This window comes from Lynx rufus, unplaced genomic scaffold (genome assembly GCF_022079265.1).
Source record: "Lynx rufus isolate CCGP_SWC_20201006 ecotype Redwood Valley unplaced genomic scaffold, mLynRuf1.p SCAF_37, whole genome shotgun sequence".
In the NCBI taxonomy this organism is placed as follows: Eukaryota; Metazoa; Chordata; class Mammalia; order Carnivora; family Felidae; genus Lynx; species Lynx rufus.
This window is the reverse complement of record NW_025814853.1, coordinates 2847146-2867379: the sequence shown is the minus strand read 5'-3', so window position 1 is coordinate 2867379 and position 20234 is coordinate 2847146. Positions and strand designations below refer to the sequence as shown.

Genomic DNA, 20234 nt, shown 5'->3' with positions numbered 1-20234 from the left:
CCCAGAGCCTGCCGTGAATTCTGTGTCTCCTTCGCTCTTTGCCCCTCTCCCATTTGCACGTGTGCTCTCTTTCTCCCTCTCTCAAAAATAAACATTTGGGGCGCCCGGGTGGCTCAGTCGGTTAAGCGTCCAGACTTCGGTTCGGGTCGTGGTCTCACGGTTCGTGGGTTCGAGTCCGCGTTGGGCTCTGTGCTGACAGCTCAGAGCCTGGAGCCTGCTTGGGATTCTCAAAAATAAATAAAAACATTTGAAAAAAGTTTGAAAAGGGACAAATGAGGCTTTCGTTGGCCTGCTGACCCCACACTGTTTAGCAGGTACACGTGAGTAAATAGTTCCTCACCTTTCTTTTTCATAATTACATGCACGTTTAAAAGCCTGTTGTAAGCAGAAGGTGATCTGTTGTTTTGCATCCGCCTGCCAGGGGCTCCTTGACGCCTGCGGCCACACCTTCCTGGAGCCTCTCTCTGGCGGCCCACATTTTGTTTTGAACCAGGGTCTAGAATGATGGCTTGGCTGGAGAAAATTCCATGTCGGCATTTTCTTATAACCTTTTCATAGCGGGTGTTTCTCTGTCTTTGAAGAAGTTGGCCCTTGGCCGGTGAAGCCCCTTCCTTGGGGGGTTGGGGGGGGGTGTCCCTGTTCCCTCTGGCCGCTCTTCTCCTGTGACGCCAGCCTGGGTCTGAGCGGGAGTGGGCTGGTGTTACTTTAACCTGCTCAGGAATGGGATTGTTTTTTTTAATCTTAAGACTTGTGGTTTGTTGGTTTTTCCCATTCTTTGAAATTTTTAGCCATTGTTTCTTTAGATGTTCTTCCCTTCTTTCTAATCTCTTCTGGAGATCTCATTAGACCTGCTGGGAATCTCTCTCCTCTCCCCCCGCCCCCCTCCTTCCCTCCTGCTCTCTCCCTCAGTCTCTCGCCCATGTTGTCTCTTTCCCTCTCCATCTCTCTCCCTCTCTTCCCCCTCCCTCTCTCCCTTCATCTCTCTCTCTCTGTCCCTCTCCCTCCCTCTTTCTCTCTCCCTTCCCCCTCTTCCTCTATCTCTCCCTCTTTCCCTCCCCCTCCCCCTCGCCCTCCCCCTCCCTCCCTCCCTCCCGCCAGTGGATGGATTCCTGTGTCTTTTTTTATTTTTTTATTTTTTTTAATGTTTATTTATTTTTGAGAAAGACAGAGACAGAATGCAAGTGGGTTAGGGACAGAGAGAGAGGGAGACACAGGGCCCCACCCAGGCGCCCCGGATTCCTGTGTCTTTGCAAGTTTACATTTCACGTTGATTCATTCCTTTCTTTGGGTTTGTTTGATTATTCTTTTCCTGATTTCGTTAACATTTACTTTATTCTTGTTTAGTGATTGCATTTTTTAAGGTGTGAATCTTCCATCTGAGTGTCAAGGTTTTGAGGGATAGCGTCATCACTTTGATTAATGTCCAGATACTCTGCCATTATGGACTCAGGTTTTCTGTTTCACTCAAGTTGTTTAGGAGAGTTTCAGGATTTTTTAGTCGTTTTCAAACGTGTTGAATTTTACTTTTTTTTTTTTTTTTTTTTAATTTTTTTTTTTTTCAACGTTTATTTATTTTGGGGACAGAGAGAGACAGAGCATGAACGGGGGAGGGGCAGAGAGAGAGGGAGACACAGAATCGGAAACAGGCTCCAGGCTCTGAGCCATCAGCCCAGAGCCCGACGCGGGGCTCGAACTCCCGGACCGCGAGATCATGACCTGGCTGAAGTCGGACGCTTAGCCGACTGCGCCACCCAGGCGCCCCAAACCTGTTCCTTTAGCAGCCTTATCATACCAACTTATTAACGTTCTTTCTAAATATACGTGTAGTTGCCAAGAACCACGATTTTTGTGTTAAAATCTTGCCCGATTCTCCTTCCCGTCCTCACCGCGTGCGCCGTCCATTTTCCCGCTGCGTCACTCGGCGTGAAATATCCAGACAGTCACAGGTCCTGCCGGTCAGGTTGTGCAGTGTCCTTTCTGATGTTCAGCGCCGTCGGGGGCAGAAAAATGACGTTTTTAATCAGGTGTTTGGAAGGGTCGTTTCCAGAAGGAGGCAAAATATGGCTCTTGGACACCTATGAAAAAAGATACAGATATGGGACTTTCTTGTCGTTCAGCAGTGACAGCCAGCTCCGAGGAAAGGGCCAGTCGCGAGTTGCAGAATAAGGACCCTGAATTGCAAGTGGAGCCGGATCTGGTTCTTCTTCTTCTTTTAGTGTTTGTTTATTTTTGAGAGAGGGAGAGAGACAGCGAGAGCAGGGGGCGGGGGTGCAGAGAGAGAGGGAGACACAGAATCTGAACTAGGCTCCAGGCTCCGAGCCGTCAGCCCAGAGCCCGACGCGGGGCTCGAACCCACGAACTGTGAGATCATGACCTGAGCTGAAGTCGGACGCCCGACCGACCGAGCCCCCCAGGCGTCCCCGGATCTGGTTTTTCTAAGGGGAGGGGCTGTCAGGGAAACTGTGGGTTGACCTCGTAAAGTGCAAGCGCGCCTCAACTTGCAGGTCTGTGGGGCAGGAGGCGGGCCGTGGGGGCCGAGGCCTTGCTGCCCTCAGAGCGGTTTCCACTCCAGAGCATATGTTTTCTTACCGTTTTTCTTTACCGCTTCGGATAAAACATAAGCTCAAACAAGGGTGATTCGTGATCATAAGCAAGGCTGGTTGGTCACTTGGCTGGATTATGTCCATAGGTGTAGCAAGAATGTTAATACACCGAGCTGGCTTTCCTGAGTTCACTTTGCTAGAAGTTTCCATCAGGAGTCCAGATTGGACTCTTTACAAGCTTCTCGTTTGTTGTCCTGATGAGGCCAGGAAGCCAGTAACGCACTGGTTTCATCTGCTAAATGATTTTGAGCAAATTCCTTTTATCCCAAGGTTTCAGAACTACCCTGAGGCTCCATGGCCTGCTGGAGGTGACCTTCCCAGCTCTTCGCCAGCTGTGTGCCTCGGCTCCTTAAGTCAACCGGAGTAACTTCTGGTGACCGGTCCTGACAACTAAGTGAGCATATGCCCAAATCTGGCCCGCACCGCCCGTGTTTCCAGTCAAGTCCCGGTAAAACGGAGCACCGATTCTCAGGGCACCGGTGCAAGTAAAGAACTGTGTTGCAGGAGGGTGTTAAGAAACAAAATTCAAGCGGGTGAATTTGTAGATCTGATTGCCTTTGTTGAGCGATTCAGGACTCAGGCAGCATCCCATGCAGCGAGCAGAGGGGGCTCAGAGGGGCTCCACAGAGTGGAAGGTTCTTATAGGAAGGACAGTGGGGGCAAGAGGTACATTAGCGAAAGAAAAGGATTGTTTGCAGCCAGATCCCCTTCCCTACCTGTAAGGGCCGGGGTCCTTTGGGGTTGGAGAGGACCCAGTGGCAGACTCCACTGACTACAGGGCTCCTGACAACCGGTTAAAGCTGCATTTCTGGGGGAGGTTGCAGCTAGGTCAGGCATAAAGCCCTGGTTTGGGCCTGTGATTTGCTTTTGAACAAAAAAAAGAAGACTGGGGCGCCCGGGGGCTCAGTGGGTTGAGCGTCCGACTCTTGGTTTCAGCTCAGGTCATGATCTCATGGTCCGTGAGTTTGAGCCCCGCTTTGGGCTCTGTGCTGACAGCAGGAGCCTGCTTGGGACTCACTTTCTCTCTCTCTCTCTCTCTCTCTCTCTCTCTCTCTGCTCCTCCCCTGCTCTCTCTCTCTCAAAACAAATAAACTTAAAAAAAGAAAAAAGTAAGAAGACTCAACAAGAGTATCTGGGTTCTGAAGGACTTAGGGAGAGAAGAAGATGCCACTTAGAGATGTTTCACATCAGCTCACAAAAGCGGAGACCCCTGAAGCCTTACAGACTGCGGCTGGCTAAGAGGAGGGAGAACGGGCCCCGTCTAGAGCTAGGACGTCGACCGTGAAAGCCACGTATCCAGAGAAGAGCTGCCATCGCCCCTGCCCATCCCTTCCGTCCTCAGTGACCAATTCTTGATCCATTGGATTTTGGTTCCAGGTCAGAAGAGTCCACGTTCTTCTCGACTGGAGCTCTGGAAATCCTGCCTCGCGCAACTGGGAGCATCTCAGAGTGGGCCGGGCACCGCCAGCAGAAGCCTGTGCCCAAAGTACAGCGGGCCCCTCGGCCCCAGGGGGTGCCCGAAACGGCAGACAGTACCGAACACTACGCATTCCACGTTTCCTCCTAGACGTACGCGCCCACGATAATGTTTATAAGTTAAGCGCGGTAAGAGACTAGGATAACAGCTAATAAGAAAATAGAGCAATTATAGCCATATATTGTAAATAAAGTCCTGTGACTGTGGTCTCAACACAGCCTTACCGAGCTGTCTCCCCTTTCCTGTGATGCCGTGAGACAGAGAAGTGCCTGCGTGAGGAGACGGAGGAGGTGGACGCTGGGTGTGTGACAGACAGTAGGTCGGGAGGGGGACCGTGGGTCTCCAGACGCGCTGACAGCGAATAACCGGGGCGCCTGTGGCTGAGACCGCGGCCGAGACCCATGCAGCCTTTCCACAGGCTCGTGGAAGGTCCTCCCGACGACAGGCACGCTGGCCTCGCTCTAGAGATTTCCCTCTTGTCTCGTTTTTCTCCTCTTCTCTCTTCTTATCGAAGTGCAACTTTTCGCACAGTGACCGCACTGCCTTACTTTGCCAGTGGCAGTTTGCATGGGTTCCGACTTCTCCACATCCCGGGCACCACTGACTTCCCGTCTTGTCCGTTCTGTCCGTTCTGATGAGTGAGAAGCCGTAGCTCACTGTGGTTTAGAGTCTGCGTTTCCCTGACGACTGATGATGCGGACCATCTCTGCGGGGGCTCGTCGGCCATTCGTGGGTCTTCGGATTCCATGGCTTTTAAGCTCCGGGTTTAAAATCGAAACAAAACAAGTTCACTTCCGAATTCTGTCCTTCCCATGTGCTTTTATCTCCTGGAGGAAGCTGACGGAGTACTCTGGGACCCATTGCTGGAGCTCCACGGTGACAGGGCTGGTTCCTTGAGTACCTAGATGCTAATAACATGCAATATATTCACCACCATCTCCGGACGGATGGATAATAAGCTTTTTCAAAATTTCTGTTTCAGTTTCTAATACAGTAAATATCAGTGTTTACAGCTCACACACACCCCAAAACCTCGGAGTCCTCACTAAGCTTGTGTTTAGCCACGATGATTCGTCATTCTGACAGACCTTATTTCAACAGTAGTTGTATCTTGTAGTATTGTCAGCTTAAAGATGCATTTCCTACATTTTTAGGTAACTTAACCCAAGTTGAGTTAACGAAGGGGTATTCTTTGGCGACCCGGATCATTTCTGAGTAAGACAGGGTGCTTGCAAGATGACAGGCGGGATGTTTGAGTTTATTCATTTGACCTCCTGCGGCTTACTTTTCTGTGCTGCAGAGAGAGCGCACTCTGGGACGGTTAGCGAAGGTGTTGATTTCTGCTTTGAGAAGCCGTGTCAGGCCACACGCAGCCGCGGGACGTCTCGTGTGCGCGTCACCCCCCACCGCGTGCTGCAGGAGAGAAGCGACTGGGGTAGAGGAGGAACGCGGTGTTCTTCTCGGGGTTTGTGCTTGGCGTGAGGGAGACCCAGAAAGGAGGTGCACGCAGAAAGCAAACCCTTCTGGTGCGTGGCTGGCTCAGTCAGTGGAGCATGTGACGCTTGATCTCCGGGTGTGAGTTTAAGCCCCGTGTTGGGCATAGAGCTTACGTTAAAATAAAAAGGTGAAAAAGAAGGAGAAGGAGAAATAATGAGAAAGCGAATCCTTTTCCTCTCCTTGTTCTTGTTCTAGGGAAACCACCTCATCAACCCCTGCCCACTCCTGAGGCCTGGAACCAGAGTGAAGCACCTTTGGGGCAGGTGAAGCCCCACTCTGCAGCTCAGGTAATACTTATTCCTGTATCTAAGAACAGCATTTTCAGCAACTTTCTACCAATTGCTTAAGTATTGCGTTTCGTTACCGAAACGTCAAAATCCAGTAGACGTGATTGAAAAGGTCTCCATTTTTCAGCAGCTGAACATAGTTGCCTGTGACGTCTCAGTGTGTTTCCTTCTGTTTTTTAAAGTTACAAAAATAGGGGCACCTGGGCGACTCAGTCGGTTTAAGCATCCGAGTCTTGATCTTGGCTCAGGTCATGATCTCACAGTTTGCGAGTTCGAGCCCCACGTTGGGCTCTGCGCTGACATCGGAGAGCCTGCTTGTGTGCGTGCTCGCTCGGTCTCTCTCCCTCAAAAATAAGTTTAAAAAATAAGATTAAAAAAATAAAAAAAATAAAAATAAATACAAAAATAAACATAAAATTACAAATTATATCATATGTATATTTTACTGTAGCTTTACCCACCTGGGTATTATTTTTCAAATCTTCACCAATATGATGGGTTAAAAAAATTGCATCTTTGAGGCACCTGGGTGGCTCGGTCGGTTAAGCGGCCGACTTCGGCTCAGGTCACGATCTCGCGGTCCATGAGTTCGAGCCCCGCGTCGGGCTCTGTGCTGACAGCTCAGAGCCCGGAGCCTGTTTCGGATTCTGTGTCTCCCTCTCTCTGACCCTTCCCCCGTTCATGCTCTGTCTCTCTCTGTCTCAAAAATAAATAAACGTTAAAAAAAAATTTTTTTTTAAGTTGCATCTTTTAAAAGTTTTTTTATATCCTTAGTGGTATTAAAGTTTGTAATCTGTTTATTGGCCATTTGTATGTCTTCTTTTGTGGGTTATTTATACACGTATTTTGTTAATTTTTCTACTTGTATGTCTGTGTTTGTCAGTTTTTGTTTTGAGAGAGAGAGAGAATCCCAAGCAGGCTCCCAGCTCAGAGCCCGACTCAGGGCTCCATCTCACAACCATGAGATCACGACCTGAGCTAAAATCAAGAGTTGGATGCCCAACCGATTGGGCCACCCAGGCATCCTTGTGCTTGTTAGTTCTTAAGAGGTTTTCACACACGACGGAACTGCTGCTTGTCTATCGTAAACCTTTGTCATGTGCCATATGTCATATGTTTTCTTTTTTTTGTTTTTTAGTCCACAGAGAACTGTCTTTAATGAGCTCCACCGGTGTACTTGAATGGTTTATTTCACTGGTTTTTGGCTTAGAGTGTTTTCCTCTATTTTGAGTTTAGGTAAATATCCACCCATTTCTTCTGGCTGTGCTGTCTCACAAATTATCATGACAGCCATAAGTAATTACCCTCCTTTTTCTCACTGACTTCGAACTGGTATTTTTATCATGTGCTAAACATCTCGACTCTTATGTATTTTTTAAATTAATGTTTTATTTTGAAATGATTTCAGATTTACGCAAAGTTGTAAAAATAACACATATACCCTTCACCTAGATTCACCAGTTGTTAACTCGTTACTACATTTGGTTTGTCATTCTTTCTGTTCCTTCCCTCTGCCTCCCCCACGTTTTAGATGGATGGATGGATAGATAGATGATAGATGGATAGATGGATGGATGATAGATGGATGGATAGATAATGGATAGATGATAGATAGATGTTGGATAGATAGATGATGGATGGATGGATGGATAGGTGATGGATAGATACGTGATATCGCTGTTAGTTGGATAGATAGATAATAGACAGACGATAGACAGATGTTAGATGGATGGATGGATAAAGAAATATAGATGGAGGAAAGGTAGAGAGAGACACACAGAGTCAGACAGTTTTGCTCCCGGACCAGCTAAGAATAAGCCCCTTCATGTCTGAAAACAAAGATACCTTCTGACATTATGAAAATTAGGAAACATAACATTAATACGATCCATGGGGTGCCTGGGTGGCTCAGTTGGTTGAGCGTCCAACTCTTGATTTTTGGCTCAAGTTATGGTCCCAGCCAGGGTCATGGGATCAAGCTCCATGTTGGGCTCCATGCTGAGCATGAAGCCTGCTTAAGATTCTCTGTCTCTCCCTATCTCTCTCCCTCTGCCTCCCTTTGCCCCTCTCCTGCTTATGCACACACTTCCACGCTCTTCTCTCTCTCTCTCTCTCTCTCTCTCTCTCTCTCAAATAACAAAAATAAAACACAATCCTAGAATTTCATACATGTTCTATACTCAGATTTTGCCAATCCCAAGTCCGGGACCCGTGTTGCCTCTAGCACTTGCGTACCTGTGCGTGAGCGTGTGTGGTTGTGTGTGGTGCACATGGAGATGTATTTATGCATGTGCGTGGTGTGCACACGGTCACGTGCAGGTGCTTGTGTGGACATCTCCTCCACCCCAGAGGGGGCCTTCTGACCTCGTTTGTCCTTCACAACACTGACATTTTGGAAGAGCCAGGACGGTATTTTGCAGACCGTGGAGTGACACCTGTGCGTTGTGAGATTCAGGTCTGCATTTATTTTCCACATGGTCCCAGTGAAGGGTCTCTTCCCCTTTAATACCATAGCTTTGTAATAGTCCTTGTTTCTGCCCCTTTACAAAATTTTCTTAGCTGTTCTCCCCGTTTGGTCTTTACTCAGTGGATATTGTCATTTATGTATTTTTATTATAAATATTTTAGACTTCTAAGAAGATACCAAGACTAATGTAACTACACCATCCAACTTAATAAACAAAATGTTATAAAGTGAAAACCCCCTTGAGTGTCCTACCAGACATCCCCCCCCTTCAGACTTTGTCTCAGCAGATATTTGAAAATCCGTATAAATCACGCCTGGTCGTGTATGTATCTTTCTGCACGGTGCTTTCATCCAACACTATGTTTCTGAGATAATATCAAGGCCGATGCAAACTTTTCTGTAAAGGGCTGGAGACCAACTATGTAGGGCCCCACCTTTAAGGACCCTACATTCTCTGTGACAGTTTAGCTCCGCGATGAGCCTGAAGGTGTCTCAGGTGGTGTGTGAACAGGTGGGCATGGGTGGTGCTCTGGTAAAACTTTACGGATCCTGAAATGTTTAATTTCATGTAATTTTCATGTCATGAAACATCCTTCTTTTGATTTTTTTCAACTATTTAAAACTGTAGGGGCACCTGGGTGGCCCAGTCGGTTGAGCATCCAACTTCAGCTCAGGTCATGATCTCGCGGCTCTTGAGTTCGAGCCCCGCGTCGGGCTCTGTGCTGACAGCTCGGAGCCCGGAGCCTGCTTCGGATTCTGTGTCTCCCTCTCTCTCTTCCCCTGCCCTGCTTGCACTCTGTCTCTCCATCTCAAAAATGAATACACATTAAAAAAAATCTTTTTTTAATTTTAAAATGTGAAAACTCGGTACCCGGCTGGCTTAGTAGAGTGTATGACTCTTGACCTCAGGATTGATCTCAGGATCGTGAGTTCGAGCCTCACATTGTGTGTAGAGATTACTTAAAAATAATAACATCATGGGGCACCTGGGTGGCTCAGTTGGTTAAGCATCTGACTCTTAATTTTGGCTCAGGTCATGGTCTCCCCGTTTCATGAGTTCAAGCCCTGCGTTGGGCTCGGCGCTGTCAGTGTGGAGCCTGCTTGGGATTCTTTCTCTCTCTCTCCCTGTCTCTCTGCCCCTCCCCCACTTTCACTGTCTCTGTTGCTCTCAAATAAATAGGTGGAAATAAACTTTAAAAATAAAATAGGGGCGCCTGAGTGGCTCAGTCGGTTAAGCGTCCGACTTCGGCTCAGGTCATGATCTCGTGGTTCGCGAGTTTGAGCCCCACGTCGGCCTCTGTGCTGACAGCTCCGAGCCTGGAGCCTGCTTCGGGTTCTGTGTCTCCCTCTCTCTCTCTGCCCCTCCCCCACTTGTGCTCTATCAAAAATAAATAAATGTAAAAAAAATAAGATAAAAAATAATAAAATCTTTAAAAAAATAAATAAAAATGTAAAAACTGTTCTTAGCTCATGGGCTGGACCAAAAAAAGGTGGTGGGCGGGGTCTGACCTGCGAGGTATGGCTTTCCAGGTCTAGACACTGGTTTGTGTATATTCTTTCTATCGTATGAATATATCAACGTTATTTATCCATTCTTCTGTCAGTGGGCATTTAGGCTATTTTTTGCTATAAACATTGTTATGAATGTCCTCTTGTGTTATGAATGTCCTCTGCCTCCCCCATTATCAGCATCCCCCACCAGATGGCGTGTCCGTCACAACTGACGAACCTTCAGTGACACACAGCTATCGCCAGAGTCCAGAGTCACGGTGCGCTCTCGTGCTGGACATCGTAAGGGTTTGCACAAACGGATGCTGACGTGTGTCCGTGTTACGGTCTCACACCGAGTAGTCTCACTGTCCTAGGAATCCTGTGTGTCTGTGCATCCCTCCCCCTTTCCCCAGTTCCATCCTTGGTGCCGAATGAGCTTTTTACGGACCCCGCGGTTCTGCCTTTTCTGGGATGTCACAGAGTTGGAATCATACGCTATGTGGCCTTTCTCGGACTGGCTTCCTTCTCTTGGCGTTTACGTTTCCTCCACGTCTTTTCAGGGTTCAGAAGCTCATTTCTGTTCAGCGCTGGGCAATACTCTGATGACTGTACCGTTTATCTTGAATACTTCTGAACACACATTTTCTAGCTGTTGCAGGCCATTGGGAACCTCGTTGATTTTTCTCAGATGATTTGGTATCTAGCAATTCTGCAGAAGTGATTGGTGCTGGTGCGTGTGACCAGAGTTTTCCCTCGGTTCTCTATGGGGACAGAGCCCCTGCTGGGGTCAGGCTCCTTCCTTCTCAGTCCTGTCTCATGCTGCTGTCCTGGCCGGGACTCCCATGCAGTGGAAACAAGAGCAGGCTAGCTGGCATCCACACCTTTGTCCTGACTTGAACAGTGCTTTTTGCGTTTCTCTTTAAAGATTTTATTTTTATTTTTTTATTATTTTTTTTTTTAATTTTTTTTTTTTCAACGTTTATTTATTTTTGGGACAGAGAGAGACAGAGCATGAACGGGGGAGGGGCAGAGAGAGAGGGAGACACAGAATCGGAAACAGGCTCCAGGCTCTGAGCCATCAGCCCAGAGCCCGACGCGGGGCTCGAACTCACGGACCGCGAGATCGTGACCTGGCTGAAGTCGGACGCTTAACCGCTGAAGTCGGACGCTTAACCGACTGCGCCACCCAGGCGCCCCTAAAGATTTTATTTTTTTAAGCAATCTCTACGTCTAAAATGGGGATCGAACTCATAACCCCGAGATCAGGAGTCACACGCTCCACCAACCGAGCCAGTCAGGAGCTCCAAATGCTTTTTGCATTTTATCTTCAAGAAAGTTTGCCGTAGGTTTGGGTATTATGTTGAATCCTACAAAATTGCCATTTTGTAGGTTCAAAGCGGTCAAATGTCAGCGAGTTTATGTGGCCCAGCCTCTTCCAGACCGTTGGTCGGTTTAAAGCCGCGCTCTCTCCTCCTGATCTACTGAGTTTTCACGCAGAGTAGATGCTGAATTCTGTGCGCGGGTGCTTCTGGCTCCACCCCAGGGGCCCCGAGCGGGTCCTGGCCGGCCGGATGCTGAGGCCCTTCCAGGGAGCTTATGCCCGTCCAGCGTGCCGGCCGCGTGCCGGCCGGGGCCTGGCACCTTAGCCCCCCGGCGCGGGCCGCCTGCCGCTGCCCTCAGAGTGTTCACAGCGTGGTTCTCCGCACGACCAGAACCTTCCGCCTCTCATCAGTCGTTGAAAAGTATCGTGCGTGCATCCTGGAGCCGTGTCTGTGCGCGTGTGCGTGTGTGCGTGTGTGTAGTTTTTTATTCGCTAATATTCCGCTTCTCTGAAGGGGGTGGGAGTTTCATCAACTCTTGACCCTAGACCATATGCTGATGTCCCGCGAACGGTCTCCAGTGTGCGTCAGATAAAATCAGAGCGCGCCAGGTGGGTGATGGGCGGCCTGTTCGGCCGTGGGGTGACGCGAGCTCCAAGTCGGCCCTGGCGAGGTGGCAGAGGCCGCGGCGTTGGGCTCCACGCTGAGCTGGGGGTGGGTGCGGGGCCAGTCGGCGGGGGTTCCTGGCTGGGAGGAGGGGGCGGCCGGCCAGGAGATGCGTCAGATCTGGATTTGCTGTGGGATGGACGTGGAGTGTGAGAGAAGGAAGGAATCCGGTTTTGAGGCCTGGCAGCTGGCTGGGGGAGGCGAGCGGCGGTCTGGGACCAGCAATCCCCGAGCTGCCCACCAGCCTCGTCCGTGCGCACACACACCTCGTGGGGTGTTGGGGGCCTTCTGCTGGAGCTAAACACAAGCCCTCAGCAAAGGGCAGGGTCTGAGCCATGGGACAGCGGGGGCGCGCCAGGCCGCCTGGAATGGCTCTGGCTCTGTGGGAGAGATGCGCGCGGCGGTGTGCCTGGCGAGGAGACGTGGCCTGAGACAACTGGGCAGGGCTGGCCACAGAGAGGGGCTGAAGACCATGGCACTTTCCACCAGAGGATGCCTCCCCTGGAGGACGCCCTCCCCTAGGGGACCCGTTCTCCTGGAGGAGGACCCCCCTCCTGGAAGACACCCCATCCCCTGGAGGACGCTTTTTCCACTTGTGGGAAATGCTGTTAAAACTTCGAAGTGCCTCAGCTAGTTGTTCATAACTTTTCAAGTCATCTGCATTAATTAATTAAACTTCTGCATACGTGTTACTGAGGAAAATGTCCCAAGTCATAGAATAAATGTGCCCGTTAGCCGTCACAGTAAAACATGCATATTGTTATCCGTACCTTCACTTCTTTCTAGTACATTAAGTGCTTTATTACACGAGGGGCGCCTGGGTGGCCCCGTTGGTTAAGTGCCTGATCCTTGATTTTGGCTCAGATTATGATCTCAAGGTTTGTGAGTTCAAGGCCCCAAGTCAGGCTCCGTGCTGACAGCATGGAGCCCTCATGGGGATATTCTCTCTCTCTCTCTCTCTCTCAAAACAGATAAATAAACTTGAAAAGTACTTTATTACACTTTATTAATCTCTTTCAAACTACAAAACTACCATGCCTTTGATAATCCAGTGAAATGACTCCTTTCTTAAAACGTGAGAAAAGATGAGACTCTGGGGCCCACTTTTTTAACCAGTAGATAAATAAGCAAAGGGTATGGTCAGGAAGCACAAAGGAAGACGCACAGTGAGTCCCTCAACAAATGCGAAAAGCCGTTTATTATCAGTGCTACCCCAGGGGCTGTCAATTAAATCCAAAAGATTTGTGTGCGTTTCTCAGTTGAAAACTCAAATATTGATTGAACTAGAGCGGAGGAGAGCTGGGTGGTGGGTGTGAGTGCTCCCTGGGGCGGGAGGAGGCCGGTGGATCTGGCTGGTTCCCAGGGGCCCCACTGGCCTGCTGCCCGGGCTCTGCCCTGGTGCCCCTGCTTTTAATTCTTACATTTTCTTCCATGTTTCATTCTGTGCCTCTTTAGAAACTCCCTCATGCTCGCTTCTGACTGCCGTCCTGCAGGCGTCCCCACAGAGAGAGGGTGCAAAGAGCCATCAGAGCGATGCACCGATGATGTGCCAGGGACATGTGCCCTGGGAGGGTCTGTGTGACGTTAGGTTCTCGGTCTCCTGAAGGATGTGAGGGGCACTCAGATGGCCACTGAAGGCCTGCTGTGGTCATCCTGGCTCGTGGACACGACCACGCCCCTCCCTTGTGGCCAGTCCCCAATGTGAGCGAGTCCCTGATACCGGAGACTTGGGGACAGCGTTTCTTCCTAGTTTTGAGGGAGACCTGGGTGACACGCCCCCTCGATGACACATGGCACTGAGTCCTTTTCTCTGCATTTCCACGGCAGGGCTCTGAGAGCGCCGAGGCAGAACGTTCCTCTGGACACCCCGGGGAGGCCCGGCCCCACCTGGCCCAGAGCGTCAGCAGAAGGTCCGGTCCGCCAGGCTGCGCAGCAGGAGCTGAGGCCGGGTCGGGGCAGGTACAGCAGGGCCGCGTCTCAGTGCAGGGACCCACCGTGGGGAACCCGTGTGCCTTCTGTCCCGGTGGGTGGCTGTTGCCCCGAGTGACTGCGGTGTCAGGGGCAGACACCTCTCCTCGCGTGGGCGGGGGCAGGGGGGGTCTCCGTCACGCCCTTGCACAGCGAGACCCCCGCCCCGGGGCCCCCACGGGCCCCCCACAGCGGGCCTTCGCGGCCGGAGAGCATGGGCTTTGGGGCATCTGTCCTTCTTTCCAGGTCCCACCTCCCATAGAGACTGGACTGCCTTTGCCCTGCACATCGTGAGGCCTTCTGGAACCCAGGGGAACCCCAGCTGGAGTGCCCGGGGAGCGCGGGCCTGACCGAGGGCCGTGCCCACCGTCCCACCACTCGCCCAGCGGGACTCTGAGGGCTGTTTCTGTCTTTGTTTACTGTCATAGAGGCAACACGGGATCTCCAGGGCGACTTACAGATCAGCTCGGCAGAAGGAAAGCCGGTCCCCAAAGCCACACCCGGCTCGAGAATCCCGTGAGGAAAAGAGCCACCACACCCGAAGCTCCTCATCACCAGCCAGCGGTCCCCTCCAGGACACGTGGAAGTTACTGGACCTGGGATCCAGCCCCTCCGGCCTCACGTCCCAGGACGACTCTGTGCCAGGTAGGCTGGGGCCGGGACACAGGGGCGCACGAGTGCCTGGCTCCGGGGTCCCAGACACGCCAGGCTCGGCCACTCGTCACCAACACACTCCAGAGGCAGAGAGACGAGCGGATGTGACACGAGAAGGGTGGTTACTGCAGCGAGGCCGATGTCAGGAGGACCGTGGGCGAGCAACTCAAAGACAGTCTGCAAAGTGGGGAAAACGGTCCCAGGGTTATATAGGGAGAATGCGGGCCGGCGGTCGGTGGGCCCGCGTAGGTGGGCGGTGAGGGTCAGGCAGATCGCTGTCGGGGGCTGTCTCACGGGGGCCCGGTGTCCTGCAGGGCAGTTCTTGTTGCCGATGGGTAGTTTCTGTTCCCGCCACGGATGCTTTGCCTGAGGTAAGAGAGAAGCTGGAAGGAAGAACTTACTCGTTCAGGAAGTAGGAAGTCAGAATGGAGGGAGTCGACATCCTGTCTTAGGCGAGACGCGCTTCCCCTCCGCCGCCGTCCAGGGGGGCTGGGTCCGCGGTGGCCGATGTGCAGACAGACACGGCGTTCTCCCCGCCCATTCCGCCTGTGCGGGCTCCTGCTGTGTCACCACAGTGCCAGTCCTCCTACTCGGGTGCTGCCCGGTGCTGCAGGGGGGTCCCCTCCACGGGGGCTGGTGCAGTCCTTCTGTCTGGGAGGGCCGGCCACTCTCCGGCCTCCCGAGCACGCCCGTGTGTCCTTGTCCCTGCCCCGCCAGGTCCTCGCGGGCGTCCAGGAGATGCATTTGCTCTGTCGGGAGAGCAGCCTGACCCCGAGAAGTGGCCGGAAGCCTGAGGGAATCCCTTCAGAATCCGTCCACAGGGTTAGGGGTCTCAGCCCCACGTGGGCCGCACCTCGTTGTGTAGATGTGCCCTGACCGATGGGACTGTTGTCCCTGCGGTGGATATTTTAGGTCATTTCCAATCTTTTGCCATACAAGTCACATTACAGTGATGGCCTGGGACACGTGCCTCCCGCTAAAAGCCTGTATGTGAGTCCCCAGAGTGGGGGTTGCCAGGTCGAAAAGCAGGTGTATTTCTAGTTCGGGAAGGTCTGGTCCGGTGGGGTCCGTGGGACCACCCCCGCTCACACGGACACCAGCCAGGTGTGCGAGGCTGCGCACACGGCACTGCGGACGTCACCCGCGTCTCCTGTCCGAGGTGGTGCGGCGTTCCCCCGAGTGGCTCTGGGCGGGAGTCCCCTCCCCTCCCCTGGCTCCCGCTTGCCCCTTCCTGCCTGCCGGGGCTCCACCTGTAGGAGCTGGTCCTTCCTGATGGAAATCACCCCTTTCCCGAGACACAGTTTACAAATACTTTCCCACCTTCCGGCAGTTTCTCGCTGGACTTTCGGCTTATGGTGGTTTTTGCGTGTGTGTGTAGTTAGTGTTCTTGTTTTTAACCCTTTCTGGTTCCTGTGCCTTTTTTTGGCCTTTTGCACTCCACAATTGGAGATTATTCTTCCCTGATTTCTTCTAATACTTATGGCTTCATTTTTTTAATGTGTAAATCCGTGAATCATTTGGAACTTATCACTGTATACGTTACAAAATAGGAACCAAACTGAGTTTTCGTCCCGATGGCCCAGCGGCACTCACTAGTGGCCCGTGTTGCCCTCTTGTCGGAAGTCCCGCTCTCACTGCGGTGCTGACTTCCCCAGGGCGTCTGTGTCTGGCCCATCCCACCATGGCGCCCGGGTCTCCACCTGCCCGTGGGCGGTGCTGGGCTGTTGGAGTCCTGACCGCCACACGGCCCTCGGCCGGCCTGGGCTCTCCTCGCTGTACCCTTCTGCGCATTTTCCTGGCTATTCCCGCGCGGTCTTAGCCTCATGCTCCTCCCCAGACTCTGCCCCTGGGTTTCCCAGGTGGGCCTCAGCCCTGCTTGCTTCGTATTTCACTGACTCACCGGCTTCCTTTGATTCCCTGCCTTCCCGCACCCATCTGTTGGGGCGGCGCCTTCTGCAGAAAGGACAGCGCCGTCCCCGTCCCCTGTGCCCCGCGGACCCGTGTGCGAGTCTGCCACAGGGGCTCCGTACATGCTCTTCCCTGTGAGCCCTCGTTGCTGGCACTTCCCTCCGATGGCTTTTTGCGTATTTTCTGCTTGGCGTGCTTGAAGAATTTTTTATCTTCTCACGCCTTTCATTGAATAGGTCACATTTTCCATCTCCAGCCTGTTTTTAAGTGACGCTCAAGTTTTATTCTTCTGGTGGTTACTCCCAGCTTATTTTCATTTCACCCGTCAGTTTCTTAAACTTGTAGACATCTGCATTTTTCTGTTACCATCCATGAGGATACTAGCTGTTGGGGAAGGGTGTCTTTTAGACAAAATAAATTTGATTCAATTCCTTCAAACTTATCCGTGGCTACCTTAGTAGCCTCTAAGATACGTTGTTCTTCTTCCAGAATAGCTTTAAAAGAGAATTTTTATATGGGAAACTCTTTGAGGCCATCCATGCGGGGAGGACTTTTATTTCTGCCTCACATCTGACTCGCTCTAGTTAAGCATAAAATTCTAGCCCCATTTCTCACAACATAGCCGGCTAAGTGCCGGACTGGCTTCCTTTGCACATGTCCACAGAAAATACCACTGTCGGGGCCTCCTGATCTCGGGGTGGGGAGTTCGACCCCCATGCTGGCCGTGGAGCCTACTTGGAAGGAAGGAAGGAAGGAAGGAAGGAAGGAAGGAAGGAAGGAAGGAAGGAAGGAAGGAAGGGAGGGAGGAAGGAAGGAAGGGGAAAAGAAAAGAAAAGAAAAAAGAAAAGAAAAGAAAGAAAGCAGGGCTTGCCTTTTTGAAAAATGCCATAGTCATACTTGAAGGGGTCCATATGTGGCAAGAAAGTGAAGAATTTTTTAAGTTTATGTATTTTGAGAGGGACAGAGACAGCCAGCACAAGTGGGGAAGTGGGAGAGGGAGAGGGAGAGGGAGAGGGGGAGAGAGAGAGAGAGAGAGAGAGAGAGAGAGAGAGAGAGAGAGAGAATCCCAGGCAGGCTCCACACTGTCAGCACAGAGCCTGACGCAGAGCTCAAAGCCACAAGCTGAGATCATGACTGAGCTAAAATCAAGAGTTGGATGCTTAACCGACTGAACCAGGTGCCTCACGAAGGTGAAGAATTATTATTTTAATGTTTTTATTTATTTTTGACAGAGAGAGACAGAGCACAAGCAGGGGAGGGGCAGAGAGAGAGGGAGACAGAGTCCGAAGCAGGCTCCAGGCTCCGAGCTGTCAGCACAGAGCCCGACGCGGGGCTCGAACTCACGAACCGCGAGATCGTGACCTGAGCCGAAGTCGGACGCCCAACTGACTGAGCCACCCAGGCGCCCCTAACTTTTACTTTTTTAAGTAATCTCTACACCCAACACAGGACTCGAAATCACGACCCCGAGAGTAAGAGTTGCACGCTCCTCTGAGCCAGCCAGGCGCCCCAATGTTTGTTTTATTCTTCACGTTATTTTATTTTTACACTTTAAACTGTACATGTACATGTGTTTGATGAAACTTTTTGGGTATCTTTTGTAATAGAAAGTCTTAAAGAGAGAGACAGTGGTCTCCCCGGGGCGTGTGGCAGGGAGGCCAGGTGAGGTCAGGACGCAAGGTGAAGGTTAGCGTGGGCTTACAGGTGGTCCCCGCGGACGGGCGACACAGCCGTGCCAGTCTTCCAGGAGGGAGGAGCTGGAGGGAAGAATGGGGCAGACGACTTCTTCCAGAAGCCATGCTCTTGAAAAGCAGCAGTTCCGAGAGGCCACACCCGTCCACGTGCGGGTGGAAGAGACGGTCTGGTGGTGGCTTCCTGTCAGAGTCCCTTCCTTTCCTGCTTTTAAGTGGTACAGAGCCATGGCTCAGGGATGAGGAGGGCGGCGAGTCGGGAAGCAGGCAGAAGCAGGGGCCAAGCGGGGCCAGTTGGTGAGCGGGGCGGCCAGCCGGCTGCTGCAGGTGACAGCGGGGACCGTTCTGGGCGGGGAGGAGCACAGCGGCAGTGCCGGTGCCCGGCGCAGCCCCTCGGCAGCCCTGACCTGCTGTGCACAGGTCACAGACGGCCTCCTGAAGGTGACTTAAAGCAGCCCCAGAAACTTATACGTGCTCACTGGACCCAGGAGGAGACAGCCGAGGTGGTGAGCATTTGGTCGCATTCCTGACACGCAGTGAGCACGGCACGGCAGTGGCACTGACTCGCTGACCGAAACATAGGAGTCCATCAAGTTGTGCGTCGAGCCCAGAGGCAGACGAGCCGGGGGCTTGCTGGTCTGGGGCTCTGTCTCCTCCTGATGGTCCGGAAGAGCTGCAGCAGCTCCGAGCATCACGTCAGAAGGCCTGCTTCTCTCCCCACACTTCTTTCTCTTCATTGGGAAGGGAAGTGTTTTCCCCAGAGCTCCAGACAGACCGTCTTCCACCAGGGGACTGTCTCAGAGCCTGAGAACAGCAGGCAGGGCCTCGGCAAGGAAACCAGGAAGGCTGTGGGGCGGGCCTTCAGCACGGTCTGCAGGGGAGGGTGGTCACACACCGGCTGGGGCTGGGCCTGTCGCCCCTGCCCTTTATGAGCAGCGCTTTGGGATTGAAAAGTAGGAGAGATATGTTCGGCTCACCCTGGGAAGCATTGAGGCGGGAGGAAGGGTTGGAATGAACGCATTGTGGTCGTTCCAACTGTCTACAGAGTTTCTTTGTGCGCCCCTCATGTGTTGACTGTTCGAGTATGCATAGTGGAGTTATCTGTGTGATGTTCTACTTCCTGTAAGCATACTTCTTTTTTATTGTTATTTTTAAGTGTTTATTGATTTTGAGAGAGAGAGAGAGTATGCACGAGCCGGGGAGGGGCAGAGAGAGAGTCCCAAGAAGGCTCCGTGCTGTCAGAGTAAGAGCCTGACTCAGGGCTCAGACTCGCAAACTGTCAGATCATGACCTGAGCCGAAATCAAGAGTTGGACACTCAACCAACCGAGTCACCCAAGTGCCCCCTATTTATCATCATTTTTTAAAGATTTTATTTTTAAGTAATCTCTACGCCCAACATGGGACTTGAACCCACCACCCTGAGATCGAGAGTCACAGGCCCCACCCACCGAGCCAGCTAGGCGCCCCTCAGAATACTTTTTAAAACCTTACTGGTTTCACTTCGGTGATACTCTCAGGAAGCCAGTAACTCTGCTTCGGACGTAAACCTGTGATCATAAGCATTTATGATAAAGTACAACGTGGGCAATCCGTCCAGACAGGCAATCTAGAGGCTCCATTATAGAGCCTGGGATGAAGCGTCTTCTCCTTTTGTAAGTTTTCCGTGCATCGCGAGGAACAAACTGTGAGTCCTAGCAGTCGTGAAAAGTTAAAAACAATAATGAAATAGTGTAACAGTGTGTGACATCTGCACTTAATAACATGAAGGATTGCTTCCATCACACGGTATTTCTCAAGCGCTTGGCTCTTGGCGCTGAAAAGACGTACTCCTTTTGGTTTTGAGGTGGGACCAGAGCCCCTCCTGGCCTCCCTACTGCCCCAGGAGGCCTGGCCAGGCCCTGCTGCAACCCTATCCCAGGGCAGGGCCTGAGCCCAAGCCTGACCCCCTGGGTCTGCACAGGTGCCCGGGGTCCAGACCCACAACTGCACCCAGGACTTCGGGGTCACCATGCCCCCCCCTTCTCCACCCTGCCCGAGGGATCCGGCCCCTTCTCCTGACCCCCCACCCCCACCCCTGCTCCACGCTGACCCTGACCCTACTCTTCTGTCCTCTCTCCTCGCTGCAGAGCCTGGGGCTGCGACCCCTCCCCGGAGCCCCAAACAGCCCAGGCCCCTCCTGCCCACACCTCTGGACACCTCCCCCC

At 52.0% G+C, this 20234-nt stretch overlaps 1 protein-coding gene across 1 annotated transcript in view; it reads left to right on the top strand.

The window, feature by feature from the left end:
- The window catches only part of CCDC57 (coiled-coil domain containing 57), a 104564-nt gene that overhangs the window by 60256 nt on the left and 24074 nt on the right, over positions 1-20234 (top strand). Inside the window, exons 17-19 of the mRNA XM_047093993.1 lie at positions 5773-5864; positions 13635-13766; positions 14204-14420. Of these exons, the coding sequence (XP_046949949.1) occupies positions 5773-5864; positions 13635-13766; positions 14204-14420 (441 nt within the window). The remainder of the gene's footprint in view (positions 1-5772; positions 5865-13634; positions 13767-14203; positions 14421-20234) is intronic.